Below are 22,605 nucleotides of genomic sequence, written 5' to 3'. Positions count from 1 at the left end.
CGTGCCACCGGTCGGGATATCGCCCAAAAGCTATTAGCTGGCACCTGGCAGAATAATTTGAACCCGGTTATTTGCTCGGAAACAGTTGACTAGATGAAAAACTAGGTGAACACGTATCCCATCCTTTCTCAAGGGCATACATTTTGGGATAAAAAAAAGTTTGCCGAGGGTCCATCGCTGGGTCCCAAACGGGGTTCAACTCAAAAGTTTTAAATGGCAAAGGGGCTTAAGTAGCACATCATTTGAAAGCTGTTGCGAAATGAAAGAAGATGAAACAAGTCTCGACTCTCTACGATAACTGTGCAAAATGACAGAGGGTCAAAATGTAAACACAAACTTAATTGAAAAATTTATGGCCACCTTAAATCCAAGATGGCCACTTAAAAACCTATGTCGAAAGTATAGGCACTCCAAACTGTTGAAGCTAGGAAAACCAAATTTGGCATGAATGTTGATCAGTAAGCGTAGGTGACGAAAAGATATGAAATGTTCAGAAACGCGACATCTTGAGTTCAAAATGCCGCACTATGTATCACACGCATGTCCAGCTCAAACCACTGGAGCTGGAGAAGCGAAATGTGATATTTATGTTTATTGTCAATAGTAGATATCCAAATGAAGTTTAAGACTTATCATCTGTGATAAAATAGGGCTGCCATCGTGAAAAATGAGTTTGTATATAAATGCTGACAATTATGTTGCATATGACAATCACAGCTGACAATTATGTTGCATATGACAATCACAGCTGACAATTATGTTGCATATGACAATCACAGCTAACAATTATGTTGCATATGACAATCACAGCAAAATAATCAAGTGCCGTAGCTTTCATTTAATCTATATATATTGTAGCTGACTTGTGTGGGAAATATATTATGTTTCATTATAATGAGCAACACCTTAGTGAAGGGAATTTTTCATATAATTTCTAGTTGATTAAATTCCATAATCTTGCACAATTTACAAGTAACTGATCCATGAGCGTTGAGGTGTAATATGCTATTTAGAGTTATTACTAAGTTACATTACGATAAGTACTTGCGGCAGTGTCCCATATTTACACAGAATATGGGACTATGTCTTCGACTATTCTTTTATAACAAAGAGGTATCATATTTCAAAGAAACACGATTGAAAAAGCGGTAATAGATATCCTTAACCTTCCTTCTTCCTTTAATTGTGGGAAGAAGAACGGGTCTTGCAGGGATTAACATTAATTATACCTGGATATCAAATGTTATATAGCTAAGTCAAATGACTAACACGCATAACAGTATTTTAAAATAACCCGGTATATAGAGGTGTACAACTAAAAAGATAATGTACTGAACTACCAGACGCAAACCGCAACCATGACCTTCGGCCTTCGCGCGTCCTTCCAGCTACCGTGACACACAGAAATTCAAACGCTTAGAAAAATGAAGTTTTTTTCCCATGAGGTGGGTGAAAGCATTTGTATGTTATCTTCAGTAGCAAAAGAAGGACAGAGCGACAATGTATGACGAGAAGATTATTGTGTGATATATAACAGGAAGATCATTTTATCTGTTGAACATAGTGGGAACTCACGCTGTATTCTCCAGTTGGTGTTACAACAGTAAAGAACTGAACATCATCATGAAGACGTTGGTAAGTTTACAGAAGAGATAACATAATGTTAGGAAGACATGCTTTAATTGAAATAACAGGCTGTTGTTGGTTTGGTTTCTCAGTCTTAGTAATTTAATGTCAAATCTAATAACTTAATTAGGTTATATAATAATGATCTTTCATGAACGAACGCTACACAGAAATCTGTTTTGAAGTTTAACTTCTGTGGATAAACAGGAAATTATATATATATAAACTTCCTTTTCTTGAAAATTTAACTTCGTAAAATTCTTTAATGTTTAGTGATACGAAGGAAAGGAAAGAAGAAGCACTTTCTGGAAGTTAGACCTGAAGAACTCCAACCGACCAGCTTTCTGGTAATAAAATGGGGATGTCTGGTCAGCACATCGTAGATCCTATCACGGCTATTGATGTTTTATTTTAAACTGGTTTCGTATACCTTTTTTCGTATGAATAGTTTTTCGGGCCACGGTGCCTCAGTGATAGAGCGTTCACCTCTGGTGCATGGGTTTCTTGGTTCGATCCCAGCTCTCGCCAAGTGAACTTTGTGGTGGATAAACATCGTGTGTGGGGGTTTTCTCGGGATTTTCCCGTTTCTTCCCACTTCCTTCATACCAACATTTCTTTCATTTCTCATCATCACCGTCTCCTTTAGTCTAACTGGCATAACCGTGATATGCAAAACTTAAAAGATTTCATTTCATTTCATAAACAGCTCTTAATTGTCTTCATGACATTGAGTAAATACCGTTTGGTTTTCTAGCGGTAAGACATCCAATTACTGAATAGTTAGTAATATAACGATTGGTATCTAGGAAAAAAAAAACTTTTCCATGCTTTAGATCGATGATGGCCAAACCCGGTCAGCTAAAAAATAATTTTAAAAAATATTATTGTTATTACTATTATTACTTCATATTTAATATGAAGAGTGTAACTGTCCATTATAATACTTATATTGTTAACGCAACCCAACGATGTAACTTAGTATTCAATAGAAAATACAACAGACTGCGTTTTCATCTCCTATCCTTTCTTTATTTAAGAATAATTTGATTTTACCATCTTAGCCTTTGTCTGTCAACGCCGAGTCGATCACATTGTAGTTTCTAGCGATCGTGATATAGTTCTACTAATGTCAGGAACAGAAGTTATTCTGAACTATGGTAAAAGCAGAAAAAATTCAAGTGGTTGTGAATATTTAGATATGTCCTGCAAGCATTGTTTGAAACATTTAGTAAGGAATATGGGACAGTTAAGTGATCCAAAGTCTTCATTACCATATAATTAATAGGCAACAAACACTTCTGTAATATACTTAGTTTGTTTGATTTTTACCACGGCTATATGAAACGAGGATCTACAGCTGAAGGTGGAATCTGAACCACATGAGCTTCCACTGGGATTTTGTAACATACAGGGTGGGCGGAAAGTAACTCCCTATTTTTATATTTTTTTCCTCCTAAAATATTGTAGGTATAAACTCAATTTTTCGCACACATGTAGTTTATTATATACCATTATCCTTCCAAAAATTACAACTCACTGTGTGTCCCCGTATTTTCCAGACATTGTCTCAAACGAACAGGTACGTTTGATACGACCTTCCTCAAGACCTCAAGAACATCACTTATGATTCCAGGATATCATTCTCCAGTTGCTGCGATACACTACTTCTTTGGCCCACCTCATAAAAATAAATCCCATGCGGTGAGATCTGGACTTCATGCTGACCATTTTGTAAGACGCCGGCGACCTCAGCAGTGTCCTGCGAAACTTTCATCAAGCCATTCTCTTACAGGCAAGGCGTAATGTGGGGAGCACCATCTTGCATAATTAACAGTTCATGTGACTCGTCCCACAGGGGCATCACATCACGCTGTCTGCGGGAGGGCCCCCAAGCCTTTAGTTACGCTACTATCGTCCCATTCAGAAATTGTAGACCATACACAGTTATCTAACATTTCCAGATATCTTTCAGTATTCATAGTGTCTCTGCAGTAATGCGGGAAGAAATTAACATACACAACACTGTCACTTTCGGCTTGCCCTGCATTTTTCAATGGTCTCTTTGAGATCACTTTCTGCCCAATAATGGCTATTATGACAATTAACTCCCCCCCCTACACGAAACACAGCTTTATCACTCCACAGAATTTTTTCAAACAGGTGCGGATGATCGTTATACAGGCGAACATCATTTCATAAAATTCAACACGCCTATCGCAATCGTTTGGATACAACTTTTTGACATAATAAGGCCTCTATGGTCTGTAATGTAGCTGTTTGTGGAGAACTGCACGCACAGAATAGCGTGTAATGCCACTTTCTCTTGCAGCCTGCTTTGGCTTCGCTCGAACATCTCCCACACTATGGTCAACTTTTCCTCTGATTCCGAGGTGGAGGGCCTACCTAATGTCTTATTGTCCACGATACATCTGGTAGTAGTTAATTTTCTGAGGCAATTTTTAATTGTTTTTGAAACCAGAACACGCAGCCTTCCATGTAGACCCTTTCACCATCATTGGACCTGAATTACAGACTACCACATTGCTGCAATTTAAGCTCTCCTCAATGATTAATCGTCCTGGTACCTCTGTGGCTTCAAAGATACAGCAAACGTTTAACAAGATCTGGAAATAATAGGAAAAAACGCATATTTTGTCTATAAAACAAGATAACTTTAATTGCTATCTATACATAAAATCAATAGAAATTAACAATTCAAAACAGGGAGTAATTTTCCATCCACCCTATACTATTTGTATTTTGTGTGTTGTACTTGGAAATCAGCTACAATTTCCAAATAAAATTATTCTACGTTACTAATGTGTAAATTTTGAATATCACATATTTTCAATTATTCCCTCCAAAAATCGTGAGATCTTCCTTCTTTAACTGTGAAAAATCTGGCAACTCTACTTGCAATATACTGACCACACAATGCTTCCAACCTAATATCGCATTTTGGTCTTCATGCCAAGCAATTTAATAGCATTTTAGTAAGATATTAATATGCTAACATAACAATATACCATATATTTCTTCTAATATTTTGGCATCTTACAAAAATCTTATTGAAAAATATAAAGTTTTGGATAGATTCAACATTTTTTATTTTTATATATACGAAACAGTAGAGCTATAGTTTCCTTCTTCCACCTCTCCCTTCTCCGGAGGTCTTTACTAGTATAAATTTACAATTTTAAATCTAAACGTGCCGTAACGTTTATAGAGGTGGGGTGGGGTGCAGCATGAGGCAACTGTTCTCCATCTAAATTTCGTGACATTTGAAGGGTCCTACTTCAAGACATAATTTTTTCTTCATATGACATGATACAAACATACACGTATAAATGAAACATGGAATAGGTTAACCACATTAAAAATCATTAAATCAAACAAAAATATGATCCGGGCTCATTTAAGTAAGGTAATTAGCGTCCCCAGAAATAATATTGATATATTTGTTGTGTGAAATATTGCCCCTGAATTTAACTGATGAAGCATGGACACACCATATCATTTCCAAATGAACTGAATATAGTTTAAGGTCAGGAACGGACTGCCCGAGCACGCTATCCTGCAAACGCAAGGTGGACCTACCATGACATTAGGTAGAGATGAACTCCATTAAACCTCAGAGAAGAGACCAGCATGATGAATATTTCTAACTTACATCTCACTGATTTTTATCTGCAGTTAAAAAATATAAATTTAAATTTTCAAAACGGAACTTCTTTTGATTTTTAACGTTTATGGACATCATCTATCTAATTGCAAAAAATCAGTTTGGATTATCCAGCAGCTACATAAATTATCTGTACGTTAGAATCAAGCTGAAGGCAAAAAGGAACGAGGCTAATTCTATTGTAACTAAAGCTTTGGAGTTTGCCAAAGATTTACGAAGAAAACTGATTGATGCAGCATACGACGTTGCAGTTTCAACTCTCTTTCTGTGCAAAGAGAATACTTACGGTATTAGGAACTCTTCAAGCAGACAAGGTGTCCCAAGATGAGGCAAGAATTTTCGATGCCCCATTAGAAGTGGGATAAAATATGTTCACTGTTATTTTAGATACGGCAATTCAACATTTAAAGTATTGATTTATCTGCTATAAAAACACTGATAAAGAATATTGTTTGACTAAATCTCACCCGTTTTCTTTCATAAGATCAATTTGCTTAGAGGAGAATTGCCTGTCTGTGGTCTCAATACCCTGACTAATTATGGCAAAGTGAGAAGGATTTAGGATTTCGATTTCTGGGTGTTCGGCATCTAAGGCCATTTAGCCCTTCATGGTTTTGAGGGATAACATTCCTCGGCGAGCACACTACCCGGGGAAAGGGACGGAATTAAGCGGCCTGAGACCTACAAGTTAGATACCACCCCGGCATTTGCCTGGCGTGAATGAGGAAAATCCAGGAAAACCTCATTCAGGGTGGCTGGCCTGGAAAAGCGTTTTACACTTTTTCGACTGAGTACCCCCACCGGGAATCGAACCCGGGACCGCTCAAAGTGAGAGGGAGTCTGCTTCAATTTGCTAATTCGAGAGGAACTGCTCCAATTTGCTCGTCATTACAGAGACTATAATTAATCAAACTGTACAAAAGCATTATATTATATTATATGTAATGAAACTGACAGCGAGCAATTTGATCATAAAAGTGAAAAAGAAAGAAAACGGAGAAGAGGAAGATAATAAGAGAGAGAGAAAAAATGGAAACGCAAAGCTGGAAAACAATATAAAATGTATCTATCTTGTTTACTGTAGCTGCTTCATAAATTAAATCTAAATGGTCCATTATATTCACCGTTGCATAAAGCTTATAAGTAAGTTTTAACTCTCTTTCGTGTACCCTAGTACCTCGTGAACGAATTTTCTCAATTATTAAAGTTCAAAAAATCATTTACATTCTTCGATTGGAAAAGTTTCTTTTTTTCATATGCAGAAAGGTCATTTATGTTCAGTTATGACAAATTAATTGGCGATGTTGTATCTAGCTACAATTACGTAAATTTTTCAAGCTATGAATAACTTAAATATTGAAAACAAAACAAGCACAAAAGTAATGTTAATGACAACCATACTCCGTAGTTAGTATGAGTATAATATAAATATATTAACATTAGGTTAAATTTTTGATTGACATAATATATGTATAGTAATTCAGAAGTAAATTTTAATTGAATTAGAATCTGATTTATGAGGAAAAGTGCTTAAACTATTACTTGGAGTTTTTAAATTATTTTTTCCAGTTTCAAAGTTGAGTTTAAATTAGCTTTTACTTACTGAAAGTGTGTACTAAGATTACTCTATGGCATTTTTAAAATGCGACTATCTTTTGTTTGAAATACGGATGGTTATATTCTTACATAAATAATTAAAAACACCAATTCCAGTTTTCTGTGTATTTACAATTAAAAATGATAACACAAATTACACACGGTATGCGTTAATATGAAAATGATCCTTTTTAAAACCTTCATAATTGATCTCTTGCTATTATATCAATACATGTGATACTATTTATAGCCTAGAAGACATACTGATATCTGATAAAATATTTAAGAAATGTTAAATATATTTTTTAACATATTAATACAGTGGACCTAATTTTAATCTAGCAAGGTGGACTCTATGGTTCAAGACAGTCCCTGTTTAAGGTGATGCTGCTGGTCCACCATCTGAACAAAATATATTTTCCTAAGATAAAGCATAATTGAAATCTTGGCCCCACTTCAGTAAAAAGGCAACTACAGCTCCTAGATTTGATAAAGATGTTTATTAATGTTTAAGGGAAGAATTTTAAATTTTTCTAAGTGGGCACAACTTCAAATTTTTCAGACAGAGGATAGAAAGACAACAGGGTTATAAAATTTGATCTCAACTCACAAATACTGTTTTCCTGAGTTGCAGTATTTTGTCAGTAAAAAAATCCCCATTGCCCTATTTGCTAGTTTGCTACCAAATTTCCCAAAATTATAGAAATTTCTCTCGATCTGTGAATGTTTCTAAAACACGTAATAATTAATGGGGGCCGCTGTGGCTCAGTGCTGCCCTTCTCGCTGGTATAGTAGCTAGATGTTTCTGTATTCGCGTCCCTGTCGTTCTAGGTTTCTGGTAAAACGAGTTAAACGAGTGAAAAGCAAGTCAAGTAGAAACCTAGTAATAAGTAGTAAAGCAAATTAATGAAGCACATTCGATGAATAAGTTAAGCTTAAAAGAAAATGGTAGAACGTTCACCTGGAATCCCTGGTTCGATCCTAGCTCGCTCTAAGTGAATTTTGTGGGGGACAAACGCCGTGTGTGTGGGTTTTCTCGGGGTTCTCTCGTTTCCTCCCATTTTCTTCATTCACCATTTCATTCATTTCTTACCATCACCGTCTCCTTTAGCCTAGCCGGCATAACCGTGGGACGTAAAACTTAAATATTTCGTTTCATTTTCTTTCACATAATAATTAATGAAATAGAATTACAATGGACTATCGGTTTACAATTCCGTTGGCTTGCAAAGAAATTGGTTTTACAAACAAGTTTTGTTAACAGCTTTTTCCCTCCACTTACAAACAATATTTCAGGGTACGAACATTCACACATGCCTGTACCCTCAGTTCCATGCACCTAGTAGTAATTTTGTGTGTTGGTATTCAAAAGCAACTTTTCGTTCTTTCTTTACTTTTCTATTTTTTTGTCCCTCAAACTGTTTCATTTAATTTAGTGCTTTTTATCTATTTTAAAAAAGAATAATGTTATTTCCATTTTATATTTTTGAGTCAAAAGATAAAGTGTTTTGAATCAAAACATTTTTCAATCAAGTATTTTCTTGTAGGTCTTATATTTGGAGAACTACTGTAGCCGAATCGAAACTATCAGTTAACTCAGTATGATGTGTTTATTCAATGGAAAGTACAAAAACTCGATTTAGGGGCCATTCAAAAATTTTTTGGCCCCTTCTTCCATTGTCCCAAAAGATACAAGATATTTCAATCAAAAATTATCTTGTAGGCCTTATATCTGGAGAACTACATATATTGTAGCCGAACCCAAACTATCAGCTAACTCAATATTATGTCCTTATTCCATAGAAAATACGAATACTTTCTCGGGGTTCTCCCGTTTCCTCCCACTTTCTTCATTCCACCATTTCATTCATTTCTCATAATCATCGTCTCCTTTAGCCTAACCGGCATAATAGTGGGACGTAAAACTCAAAAATTTCATTTCATTTATTTCAATTTAGGGGCTATTCAAAAATTTTGAGGCCACCTGATCCAATTGGATCAAAAGATTTAATATATTTCAACAAAAATTTTATTGTATGCTTTATATCAGGAGAACTAAATAAAGTGTAGCCAAACTCAAACTATCAGTTACCTCAGTATGACGTGCTTATTCTGTAGAAAATATGAAAATTTGATTTAGGGGACATTCAAAAAATTTTTGGCCCCTGATCCAAAAACTTATTGGCCAAGATCCAATCTTTTGATTCACATTTCGGTTTTCCTACAATTCTTGTTTATCACATAAAATTACTTAAAAATATACATATGTATATGTGGCTAGAACGGATTAATTATATTTTCATAAATTTTAACGGAAAAGGTAATTTCAGTTTATAAATATTTCGGGTTACGAATAGTGTTAGGAAACTGATTAAGTATGTAACACGAGGTTTCACTATATATTTACTTATATTTTATTAACTTAAGCAACCAGAAACAAAACATTTTTTGTAGTACTTGTAAATCAAGTTATTTTTGAAAACATTAAATTATACTCATTAATTTTGTTTTTCTTTCAATTTCTTTCTTGTAATAAAAATTGAAAGTCATAAATTTGGTCTTAAACGTTTGAAAAACATAAATCATTAAAGTTGACCTTTAAGAACTGACATTATTTCTTTGAAGACTGACCTTGAACTCCTTTCGTCACCATGTATTCGTCTTCTGAATACAAGTTTATGTCAGTTCTATTACTTCCTCCTGACATTTTATTACCTGTCATAAAGAATACCTGTCATATATTGTAATTGTACGTACATTAACAAAATTTATTAAGAGAAATGTGTACTTTTTTATTTACTTTCGTGTGGTGATAGAAGAGAAAAAAATATAGTGAACTCGAGAAAAATATCGAATTTGAGATTTCAATGAAATTATATTTTTCACGCAGCAAAGACATGTGAAATTTTGCTTTGAGGAATGTGGGACCCACAACGCTGATGAAAGTAGATTTGACGTCGTCGGCAATTCAAAACCTGCTATGTGCATTTTTATAAATTTTTCAGGAGAAACGAAAAACAGTATCCTGGTTAGATTTTTCGCTTTATAAAAGTGATGTTATAAGTAATATTTGATGCTGCACGTAACTTGATACCTTCTCAAGTAATAATAAATTAGAGAGTCTAAAAGAGTCTAAAAGCTGCACCAGATAATACTATTATCTCGAAACGGCCAAAAATGTCACATAGCAGGTTTTGAATTGACGACGACGGGAGGACGTAATTGCTACCCATAGAATCCAATATTACATCCCTGGTTTCGTAGTCCCTACGTGTCGAAAAAAAATATTTTGGGGTGTCTGTTAATTCCTCCCGATACTTGTACACACGGTTAGCGGCCATACCACTCACAATATTTGAACGAAATTTAAAACTGAAGGTTTTTATAAGATTATGTAGGGCGAGGGTTGAGTTTTCTTTCTATTTCAAAACTAAACGTAATTTACTCGAGAACGGAAATCAAGAATACTGTCTTCTTCAATACAACTCTCAACGATTTTGTTTGTATTTTTTCAGGAATCAATATGTCATTAACAAGCTTGTACCATGGTATCAGTTGTTCCAGAAGATATAGTTATTTTCAGGGTTGTTATTTCTCAACGAGTTCCTTAAGAACGATTTGGACAATTTTGTTCAAAAAATCTATGACGGGTTTACTGTTAGGGGTGTTTTCTTCGGACTATGTTTACGTAAAAGGTTTGCTGTTTTCCAAATTCCTCACTCAATTTTCCCCATTCTTGTCCAAACCCATACTTGAAAGCAACCATTTATTATTCGCTCTTTCGAATATGCATGTTTCTGCTCGTTGGAGTTGAGTTGAGTTGATTTTAGTTTAGCGCCCCTTTCAGCAGCGACGCTATATGAGACGTGAACCTACTGATTAACGTGGAATCCGAACCACATGAGCTCCCGCCGGGAATCGAACCCGGCCCGGTCTCCCACGCCAAAGGCGCGTACGCTAACCGTTTAGCCACGAGGGAGCTCTCTGCTAGTTGGAATATAGTATTCTACACAAAATGTTAATTTTTCAATATTCTTATTTTTTTTTTTTAAAAAAAAAACTTCTTCTTATCACTGTATGTTTAACCTTTAATTATTCTGGTGGGGTCTCACAGACCTCAACCGTTTATGTTCCTCCTTAACTTGTGCTCGTTAGATTACGCTGCTTCTTGTCTACTCTCATAATTTGGCGTGAACTATTATTCTATTAATAGGAACGAAAATAAGTACTGAGATTTTTTTGCAATGTGAATTACTAAAGCAAAGTATAAATGTTAATACTTATTTTTGTTTTGTTTTACAAATTTTGTGTTATGAAACTGGCTCTAGAGAAGGCGTTACGTTCCACGACTAGCCCATCTTCAGATAAAAATGATTTTTTTTTTTTTTTAATGAAGTACATGACACTCTACAAATATCTGTTGGAATATGTATGTAAAATTGGGTGGTCCCATGTCAAAACAGACTAACTACATTTGTGATGAAATTTAGATAGAATGACAATTTGTGAACTGGGAGTTTTACTATGCCAGAATGAACCAAATTTGTAGCTTCTTTAGTTTGCCAAGGGATGGGGTAAGTTGTGATGAGTGGATTCTATGGCCAGTGATGAACTTTTCAGTTCTCCACACAAATGTCACTCTATCTCAACTTTATCAAAAATGTAGTTAGTCTGTTTCAGCGTGGGTATACCCAATTATGCTTTATTTGAAAACGCCAAAACAAAGATCAGTGGCGAAGCGTGAATTTTCTAAAGTGTTAACCTGCCTCTTACATAACAATATTTATTACACTAACTGAAATGAAAGTTTTTCACACTTGGACAATAGGTATATGGCAAATAGTTACACCCTTCCCTCTTTTAAGATAGGATCAGGAGGTGACTTTGTACTTAAATGATAACGTGAACCCGAAAACCATGGATTGGATACTAGTAATGGTCTTTTCCGATTATTTTTTATGCCATCTCCTTACTCCTTTAACCTTGTAGCTGAAAATATGGGAAAACATAAGTTCGAACAGGGTACCAAAAATCGTCCAAATCAGCGCAGCGAGCCAGGACGTTTTAGGGAGCAAACGTCGTTATTTGCATTTATATAATTTATATAATAGAATATTGAGTCAGAAAAACAATGACCTTTCTATGAAATTATACTATTAAACGCACTAATTAACTACCTACTAATTACACATATAAATAATTATTTTACATCTTCAAAATAAATATTCACCTTCAAATTACTTCATCATGTTATGAAGCTATACTGCTAAAGGTGAATGATTAATAAAAGAAAGAAAGAAATACATTTGCTGTTTATCTCTTTAATTCCTCAATTTTGGTTTATAAATAATCAAATAACCTCTACTTTAGTTCATAAGAAAGGGCAGCGGTGGTTCAGTGGTAGAGCGTTCACCTCTGGTGCGTGAAACCCTTGGTTCGATCCCAGCTCGCGCCAAGTGAACTTTGTGGTGGACAAACACCGTGTATGTGGGTTTTAATGGTGTTTCTCCCGTTTCCTCTCACGTTTTCATTCCACCATTTCAATCATTTCTTATAATCACCGTCTCTTTTAGCCTAAAAAACTGAAAGATTTCATTTCGTTTTTTTACATTCATAAGGACTTTTGGGTGTTTTGCCGCCAATCAAGAATTCAAAAAATTGTAGCTTCATATAAATGAAATTAGCGATCATCGCCATTGTATCAGGCAGCACCGTTATCCGTGTCTTCACGGTTAACATGGCAAAGAGGTGCTATTATAAGCATGATTCAGTGTCGATGGGCAGAAATCCGCATGCCTCCTTCTCGAAATCCTGAGCTAAGCGTATGTCCGAGAAAATGTGCTAATCTGGTAATACGAGAGACTTTTATTATGCTGCCGAGACGAAGCAATACGCGTATTTTAAAATCATTAAAATAGTTTATTTTAAATTTTAATTTCAAAAAGTGTTAGCAGTACTAACACTGCTAACGTGAACCCTCCGCGCATGACAAAGACTAAATATTAAGATTGCTCCGGATGTTGAAAAAACAGTTGAAATAATTAACAGACGAAGAAACTGAAAGCGATGTAAGCAAATGGAAGAAAATGGTCACTCAATCATTAGTGACGAAACTTGTCTTGAGTAAGTATTTTCTACACAATAGTGTCGATGTAGAAAAGGAGATGACTTACTTTTATTGCAGTTCTACATGACATATCTCGGGATGAAAATAGAACAATAAAAACTAGACGAAAATTTATTCATGGTCTTAGTGAAAAGAATCTTCTTATCCAGCCTCATATTTCTCAACGTGACACTAGTATCTCCTCGTAGAGTTGCATTTAATGATTCAACAAATTCATGTATTTTGGCAACTTTCCAATACGATGAACAAACATAATATCACTGACCTAAAGTTCATTCAACGAACCTTCTGATCCTGATGTAAACATTGCAGAATTGTATTACTCCGCTAGTCACCGGATGATTGGCTATCGGTCAGCGCTTCTTTCGAGAAGCACGTGCTTGTACCCTGTCGATGTTTTACTTACTCCCCGCATGTGACCATATTGTTAACTGTGATTCGCGTTAAAGTTGGGTCAAAACCACTTTCAATGCATGCATATTCTCCTTTACTGCATTAATTCAAGTTAGTTCTTAGATAAAGTGTTGTCTAATTCTAAGGAATTCTGGTAATGAGCCTTATAAGCAAGGACTATTTTCTTCTGTCGCATGGGTGTTCTAAGGCTCTCTAACCAATAAAATCAAACAATCACCACGTGTATTTGTTTTCATGAGGTACTGAACATTCCTTGAATGAACTTTAGTTGTGGAATTATGGAAGAAAATACACACTGACACACATAACAAAGTCAAAATTCGCGAAAGAAAGAATTGAGAACCTCTCAGACCTTACAGGAGCTGAACTTATTTTCACCAGAGTAAACTGTTTAAAGAGGGGAGTTGCGTGTGGAGGAAAGTTGTACCTTCGACCAGTCGAACTAAATGCTTTCTGAATGCTTTGCTACTCCTCTTCCCAGTAAAATACACAGAGAGGTTAAAGATCTGGCAAGTAATCTGACATTGATGAAAGAGAATGGTGACAGACAAATAAGAGCATCGATGGTATAGTCAATGACTTTTCAGGCATATTACTGTTGAATCCATTACTACTCATATACTACCAGCATTTGCTTATTGGCTTTTCCTACATCATTTCTATGATATCATCCTTTGTTTATGGTGTTTCTCTCTGCTTCATTCAGATTTGAAAAAGCCGCTTCTACGACATACATCGGGCAGTTGGAAATGTCTGTCGTAGACTAGAGCTTTGCGATGTTTCGATATATCGATCGACATTTTTCAAATGTTGAATTCTAAAATCTTATTGTTTCATATATATTAATATTTTTGATATATCGATTTATTGATCGATATTTTAATCTTGTTTCGATATTTCGTTGATATCTATTTTTCGATATCCAAATTTAGATATTGCACAGCCTTATGAGAAAAACCATAATACATTATACATTTAAGATATTCGTTGTAGTCAGCTTGTACACTAACTGTTGATAAAAAATATAGGAAAATAGCGTAGCAAACGTTTCTGGTATTTCTCTATGTAACTTCCTTTCCATTTCATAATTTACATCAATATGTAACGTAGATCTTCCTTTTTTGTAATCTGACTTTTCATTTGACATTTACAGATCTTTTCCTTCCTCTTCGTAAGCGCAGCATACGGAATTGATGAAGCTGAAGAGACAGAATTAGATCTGAAAGGAAAACGCCAACTAAATAGTTTAGGATATGGCAGACCAGGCACTTATAATAATTACTACGGATATAATGGATATGGTGGTGGGTATCCAGGTTACAATGGCCCAGGTTTAAGCGGATATGGTTCTTACGGAGGCGGTCCATACGGAGGATATCCAGGAAATTACGCTGGAAGCTACGCTGGGAACTACGCTGGAGGCTACCCTGGAGGATATGCAGGAGCTTATGGTGGTTACGCTGGAAACTATGCTGGAGGATACGGAGGCTATCCTGGAGCATATAATAATGGTTACGGCTATGGTGGTGTACCTGGAGGCTACTACGGTGGTTATAATAGTGGTGCTAATTATATTAGCCCAGGATATGGTGGCTACGCTAGTCCCGCTACCACTGTTGTTTCTGCAAGACCACCGTACTTCTCATCCTTGAGGAGTCACGGTCTTGGTTATGGCAATGACTACGCTAACTTCAATAATGGTATCTACACTGGTTTCTATAACAACCGTGGCTATGGAGGCTACAATCCAGATGGGTACAGAACTTACAATAACATAAATACGCCTGGTTATTATGGAGGTTACAGAGGGTATGGAAGTCTTACAGGATATCACGGGTACGGAGAATATGCGAACCTCAAATACAGATCAGATTATAACAAAAATAGATTTATTTAATGGTAAGTTATTATTTTTTTTTACTTTAACTTATTTAATTATTTGGCTAATGTGTGGAATCAAGTCTAGACTTTAAATTTGTCGTCATTTAATTAATTTTGGAGTTAAGATTTCAGAGTTCTGTCCTTAGGCTAAAGAAGACAAACAATAAGCGCAAATAAGTGAGGATAAAATGTCATAAAGCCAATGAATAATAGCAAAATTTCAGAAAGCGGGGCAGATAGTGTAGTCGATAACTCGAATTCTTTGATAACTCGACTTTTTTTTTTTTTACATTTCCTTGAACTCGTCATAACACTCAATGTTAAAATAACCTCAATAAGTTGAATGTTTAAAAATCACAACCTAGATAAGTCGAATTTTAAAGGATGTCATAATGATATTTTAAAAAAAATCTCGGTTACTCGAACTTTCGTATCTTTCAACCTCTTCGAGTCAAAGTTTACGTCTATAAGTCGAATTTCTCTTAATGTCGACCTCTCGAGTCTACAACTCGAAGCTATAACTCTATGCTTTTAGGTAATTGTTATTGTTGCCAATATGTACTGTAATTGTGTTTTACTCATGTCTAGTATTTTATTTTTACTAGTGATCTTATTTAATTTAAGGAACTTTTACACCGTCAAGTTATAGAGGTTAGATAGTTACTTTTCATGAGGAACGCGGAACTTCAGTATCTTGAATTTTTGTTGTGCTCACCTTGATTACTCAAAAAACACGATAGCACAAAATTTTATCTATTTTTTTTAGCTTCGAGTTATCGATGTCCCACAAAATACTATTAAATGAACTAATTAGTTGGTTTCAAGACCCTTCGAATAGTGCAGAAATTTAAGTACTTGATTATTATGACGTAACAAATTTACGCATCAAGATTTTTTTACCCGGGCGTAAACTGAAAACATTTACTAGTTTATTTAACTTTTTAAACGTGTTGCTCTCTTCAAAGGAAATTTTATGACTTCCAGTTACGTAACCACTGCTTCAAAACTATTCATACCAATAACACGAATTGTACGTAATTTTCCTCTGGAATGAAACAAATGTTTTAATGGTATCATACACATGTGTGCTTGATGAATGTGGAAAGGAAATGTGTTGCTAGAAACAAATACTTTTTTTCAAATTAAGAACTGTATTAACTTAGTAAAAGGAAATTCACTCAAATTGGAGTTAGAATATGTTCCCTCTAAATCAAGAAGCTAGACTAGAAACATCAGATTCCTTCAAAACGAACGAAAAATGTGTTGAAATCAAGGTAAATGTATTATCTCCAATTCAAAGAAAAGCATACACAAAGTAGTGCTAGAAAATACGAGTGTATTTCCAAACGTTTCCGACCTGACACAGAGTATCGCGCCACTGAAATAAGCTGTTCACGGTATATAGTGCCATCTATGAAAGGCATAATATATCAGTTTTAACTGTCCAATTGCGTGCGTCAGTTTGTTGGAGGCAGTCATTTGAATCAGTTCCTGTACATTGAGCTTGCATACTGCATGATAATGTACACGGTCGTTGTTACCAAGGCTTACAGTGAAACACTGACTTCGAGAAGATTCAGCACCCATCCTACTGCCCAAACTTAACACTTCAGACCTAGCACCAACAAGCATGTGGACTGGACCGTGTAGTATGCCGAGTTCAACACACAGCTACTGATTCAAATAACTGTCTCCAAGGAACTGACACAGGTAGACAGTACAAACCGTTACAATATGACTTCCATATATTGCATATAATGTTATGGACGGTTTTTCTTATCAGTGGGCGATATTTGAAGGTCAGCTGGAAAATTTTCGAAATACCTTCGTATTATTTTTAAATCGAGCAAAGCTAGAACATTATGTTCTCTCTAAACCAAAAGCGTATACCCAAATTGAAATACATATTTTTGCTAAATAATAGTTTTTTTTCTTTTAAAGAAAATAGTTGGAATAAGAGCAATACCAATTGAAAGAATTAGGGTCAGAGCAAGAATACCGTAGCAAATCCCGAGAGGGATGAGGAGGACATGTCCCCAATCTTGGAACTGAGGGAAACTGAGGCCCCCGCCAATAATTCAATTTGAAATGTGTTTTTTGTGAAGAAATGTGATGATTTGTGACGGAATGCCACAAAGGAAAGTGAGATGAAATTGATGTCCCTTGCTATATAATGTACAACAGGATCACCTCAGAGATCAGATTCATCTATCGTAATATGAGTCTCCTACTTCCCCCCCAGAATAAGCCTCAAATCTGTCCGCCTCCCAATGTTGAAGACAAATCTGCTCCTCTGATCCTCCACAGCATTGTTTTTCAACTTCATAAATATTTCGAACATCGCTAGAAAACATATGGAGTCTTACTGTCCCCCATCCCCCTAAAAAACTGTTGAAGATATATTTGCGCCACTTAGCAAGAAGAATGTAAAAGAAAGAGGCTTGGAACAGGCAAATATGTTCAATGGGCAATGTAAAGTTAAAGTTGCATGCTTCCATGACCTTACAAGAGATGGTGGGTCAGTACCACGCCTCTACGCAAATACCAAGAGTACCAATGTATTCTAATTATGTAATCTCAATATCAAAGAGAAATGTAGGCAAATTCCAAGTAAGAATACGTAAATATAGGTATTCAGTTTTTTTTAATGCTCTAAATAGAAATTTCTTCCAGGCACACGAAAAAACGAAGAAAAAGAAGGAAATTTATTCTCTTTCAAGTAACTACACATTCTGTTCAATACGTTTCAGGACTACCTCGAAATAGTGTACGTAATGAATCAGAAAAGCTAATTACCACGTTAGTTCTCTGCATACATCTCTTCTCACGCCATATACTCGCGGGACTACTTGTAGAGGTTCCGGAACGCCCTACGAAAGTTGTTCGCTGGTATTGCTGTCGAGCGCACAGCCGTCAGATTTGCTTGATTTGATGAAACAGCCTTAAGACGATTCTCCTTTATAACAATTTGGAGCTTAAGGAAGAGCATGAATTTCGCTGGATACAAATCAGTTGAATGTGTTGTGCGTTTAAATACTGTGCGCCATCTTTTGGTCAAAAATTGACACATAAATAAATGCGTCGGCCCGAATTAGTTTTCTTGTGCATCACTTTCTGGTTAAAAAAGAGACACAACGCTTGAACATCTCCCATGTACGCTTGATTTTGCCCCCATAAACTCAAATCTGCCCTCATGGGAAGTATTTTGAGAATATGGTGTGGATTAAAATGAATGTGAACAGCATTTCATTATATGGCTTTCCTACGGCGTTCCAGAGCCCCGAGTGTGGGGCAAGGAAGATGTAGATGTAAAAATTAACGTCGTAATAATTTTTCTCATCGTTAAATATATTATTTCAGGATAGTCCCTAAATTTATTGAATGGACTGTGTATATTTTGTGTTGTTAATCCTGTTTACTTGGTTAATTTACTTCAAGTCAGGTAAAAAGAAGGTGTTAGTTAAGGCATCTTACAGTATACTATTTCGTTAATAATTAGTTTACCTAACAGCAAAATCATAGCACTACAGCAGCTAACTAGAAGCTTTTTGTAGGAGGGGGAGAGGAGCATAATATTTTTAAGGGACCAATCACGCACGTAACATGAGCGGTCGTGGTTCAGTTAGAGCACTGTTGATTTACAATTAGGGAGGTCCTGGGTGGAAAGTAATTTGTGACTACTTTAAGTAAACAAATGAAATTTCAGTACTTTTCACGACAAAAGAACCAGAAGTATAATTTTTCAAGAGTATAAAATAATCCCAATGTAATTTTATAACGAACATTACACACCAAAAGGATTATAGCAAATAACAACACTGGCCAACAAAAGAAGAGCTTTTCTCTATCTCAAGAACTCCAAAATATGAGTCTAGTAGTATTGATACGGTGATTTCAGATCTGGTTTTAGCTTTTTCTTATCACCCACAGTTTTGATGAGACAGGGGGAAGAAATGTGTACTGCGGTTCATGTTACTTATGCGTGCAAGAAGGTGCTTTCACAATGAAAACATGGTTAAAAAATACCTCTGAAGTGTTTAGATGTATGATTTTCGAATGTATTTGATATCAGGAACATTCCTTTGCAAACGTCAGTTATAGTCAATTAACATGGAGGGTGTCCATTCTCCTTGGTAAGGTTTCTCTACTTCCGCAATAGCCTCTCACCATGCTTGTCACTCACAGCTCCAAGGTTTGGGGGGAAGAGTCCATGTAAGAGTCTAAGAAATTAATTTTAAGGCTCATGTTTCACCCCAATGCCTGATAGGCAGTTACGAGGTCGGACCCAACGTCGCAGAGATGGAAATGGTCGAACCTATGATTCAACAAAATATCTCTGCATATTGTTCTAAATGCTACCCATACAATTAACTCGAGCTTATTAACTTCGTCAATGAACTGCACATCACGATACTTGCACCCTGATCTAAAAGCCTAGACAAATACCGTCTTTGATTTGAGCATCACTCATTCTGGGAAATTTAGTTCTAAGATATCCTTGCCAATTCTGTCCATGCTTTTGACGAAGTTCTTCATTAGACCGAGTTTTATGTATAGAGGGGGTAGAAAGATTTTTGCAGATCAACTAAAGGCAGATGCATCATGTTCTTTTCCCTTGGAGAAGTTCGTTTCGGCCATACTTCCCAAACGGGATTTTTCGTCGGAAAATTTAGCGCGTTACCATCAAATTTCCTGTGCACTTGTATCATACACAAATGCGCTGTGGGCATAGTTGCAGTGCAAAATTTGTTTCATTCTGTAGAGAATGACGTAAGAACCATGATTTTTGGATGAATAGTGCAGTATTGGGAACTGTTTCTGTCGCATTTATTCTTAATTATATATGATATTTTGCATTGACAACGAGGGTTGCGAAATATTTTTTTCCCTCATAACAACGCAAGATATTGCAATGCCACTTGGTACACAAATTATCTCTAAACTATAGTATTTTTCAAGATATATAATATTTTAGTGTCTGTAGCCGGGGCAGCTCCATAGGTGCAAACTTTACCAATAAGAATTTTTTAAAGCAGATTTCCAACATTACCCTTAATTTTCCTTTTTGCGTACATCATGAAAATATCCACACGATACCCTTGGAACGCTCGTTTTACTCTAAAGAGAATGACGTGCGAATCATGATACTCGGATGGATAGTCTTAAAGCAGTAGCTACTTTCTTATAAACCTGCAGCGGGTTTACAGGATTAGTTGTATTGTATACATACCTGAGTCTAACAAACTGTGGGTGATGGTCAAATTTCGAGTACGGATTCAGCAAAACTAATTAATTTCAGTTACTTTTAGCTCTGAGACAAAACCTCTGTTGACCAGTGTAATACTTCTAGTGGTCAACTCAAAAATGGATACTTTCAGGGTTTATTCGTTGTTATTGTACTTAGGGAAATAAGGAATGCTTGATGGCACAAAGTGCAGCATGTATCAACCTGTACTCCATTTCCCAATCTTTTAATTAATAGCAACATGGCCACTACTAAAAAAGGTTTAGCTAATGGAGAGGAGCAAACTTTCCAGTAAATTGCCTTGGCTAATGCAGACCCCAATATAGCTCCATTCTGTAGTAATAGTCATTTGAATATATATATTTCTGGACATTACTGGCACCTATAGTCTGAAGCCCGTCATGTATGAGGGATAACGTCCCGTACAATATTCGGGGAAAAGGGAAGGAAGAAAGGATGGGGAAGGAGAAACGATCTCAAACTTGTACGTTAAATAGCATCCCAGCATTTGCCTGGTGTAAATGAGGAAAACCCAGCAAAACCTCTCGCAGGTTACACTTTTACATCTTTTCGACCTAAGTGTCCCCACGTTGATAATGGTCATTTGTATAAGAACGCAAATATCAAGTAATAGCAATGTATAGTGCTGTAACTTTAATTTATGCTCATGAACTCCTTTTTAAATCTGTCATGCATTAAATAAGGAAAGGATATAGAGCTAAAAAAAAATGCATTTGTTCTCCTGTGCATGTACTTGAAAGAAATTTGTTTAGTTTTTGGATACTACCGGTCAAGATAAAAGGTACTTTTCGCATCTATATTTACCAATTAAATAATTAAGTTAATTTCTCAATGTCTTGATAGAATTTCCAAAGTAAAATGGCGATTAATGGATCATAATTTAATCTCAGGAGTGGTGACTTAGTCCATGACATTATGCAACTTTTCAAATTGACATATTACATGTCATTTTGTTAAAAATACCAAAAACACTCGAACATTTTTCTACTTAGAGCCAAACAAAATAGCCTCCGCAAAAGTATTTCAAAAATGTACGGTATACTTACTTTAGGGAACTTTATTATTTAAAATTAAAAAACAAAATAAACTATTTCAATAAAACATCTTTTTAAAAATATTTGATAATTGACATGTTATTTTTGGGCCGTCCTTTTAAGATCATATTTTTTAGTATGTGTTCTTTCTCCTATTTCAATAAATTCAGCCGAGACATTTTTTACTCATTTTTGAATAAGCCCTTGTAAATGCGATCAATGTGAATTTATGTGAAGTAAATTTAAATATTGTTATTTTTCTTCTTTTCAGATTGTGTGAGTGATGTGTAATAACAAGACTGTGGAGTGTTCGTATTATTTTATAAAGTGTATATGTGTGGCGTGTCATTGTGTAAAGCAAACTATAAACTGAACTTCAATAATTTGTATAACGACTGATTGTATTCCTTAATAATAAATAAAGTCTTGTAAAGAACATTATTGTTAAGTCTTTTAACTATTTTAAATAATTAATTAAAGTATGATTCATTTTCTCATGAGATATTACACATTCACATGTCTAACTTGACATAAAAAATATGCTCACAGAAACAGCGTTTGAAAATTTAAAACAGACTCGTAGCCGGAACACTAACAGAGTAGACTCCGAGATATTTTTTGGTGTCAGGTGAAAGAATAATTTAACTTCACTTTACATTAATAGTTTTTTTAGTATGCAAATGCAATTATAATATTAAATATATCTTAATGAGCTATGTCAAAACATAAGCATTAGAAATGCATTGAAAAAATTAACATAATTTAATATGATTTTAACAGATCATTTTTGCAAAATGAAAAATTTTCAGACTAAAATACTGGGACACCCTATGAAAATCTATACTAAAAGCAGATGACGAATCGCTAAATAACAAAAGAAGCAATAGGCAGTTGGTAAGACTTGTGTTCATAAGAAAGTAAAGAATAAAAAACATCATACCATTAAAGTTGTCAAAGCATACTTGTAGCGTATGCAGTG

General features: G+C 35.3%; 1 protein-coding gene across 1 annotated transcript; it reads left to right on the top strand.

The window, feature by feature from the left end:
• Window positions 1-1,460: 1,460 nt before the first annotated feature.
• Window positions 1,461-21,953, top strand: LOC145694102 (uncharacterized). The gene is made up of 3 exons (XM_081770218.1): window positions 1,461-1,635; window positions 14,599-15,344; window positions 21,898-21,953. Exons 1-2 carry the CDS (start codon window positions 1,624-1,626, stop codon window positions 15,340-15,342), a joined length of 756 nt encoding a protein of 251 aa, XP_081626344.1. The 5' UTR covers window positions 1,461-1,623; the 3' UTR covers window positions 15,343-15,344; window positions 21,898-21,953.
• Window positions 21,954-22,605: the final 652 nt, after the last annotated feature.

This window comes from Thermobia domestica, chromosome 9 (genome assembly GCF_964235325.1).
Source record: "Thermobia domestica chromosome 9, izTheDome1.hap1.1, whole genome shotgun sequence".
Taxonomy (NCBI): Eukaryota; Metazoa; Arthropoda; class Insecta; order Zygentoma; family Lepismatidae; genus Thermobia; species Thermobia domestica.
Note: the sequence above shows the minus strand (reverse complement) of the source record. Positions and strands in the feature narration are given on the sequence as shown.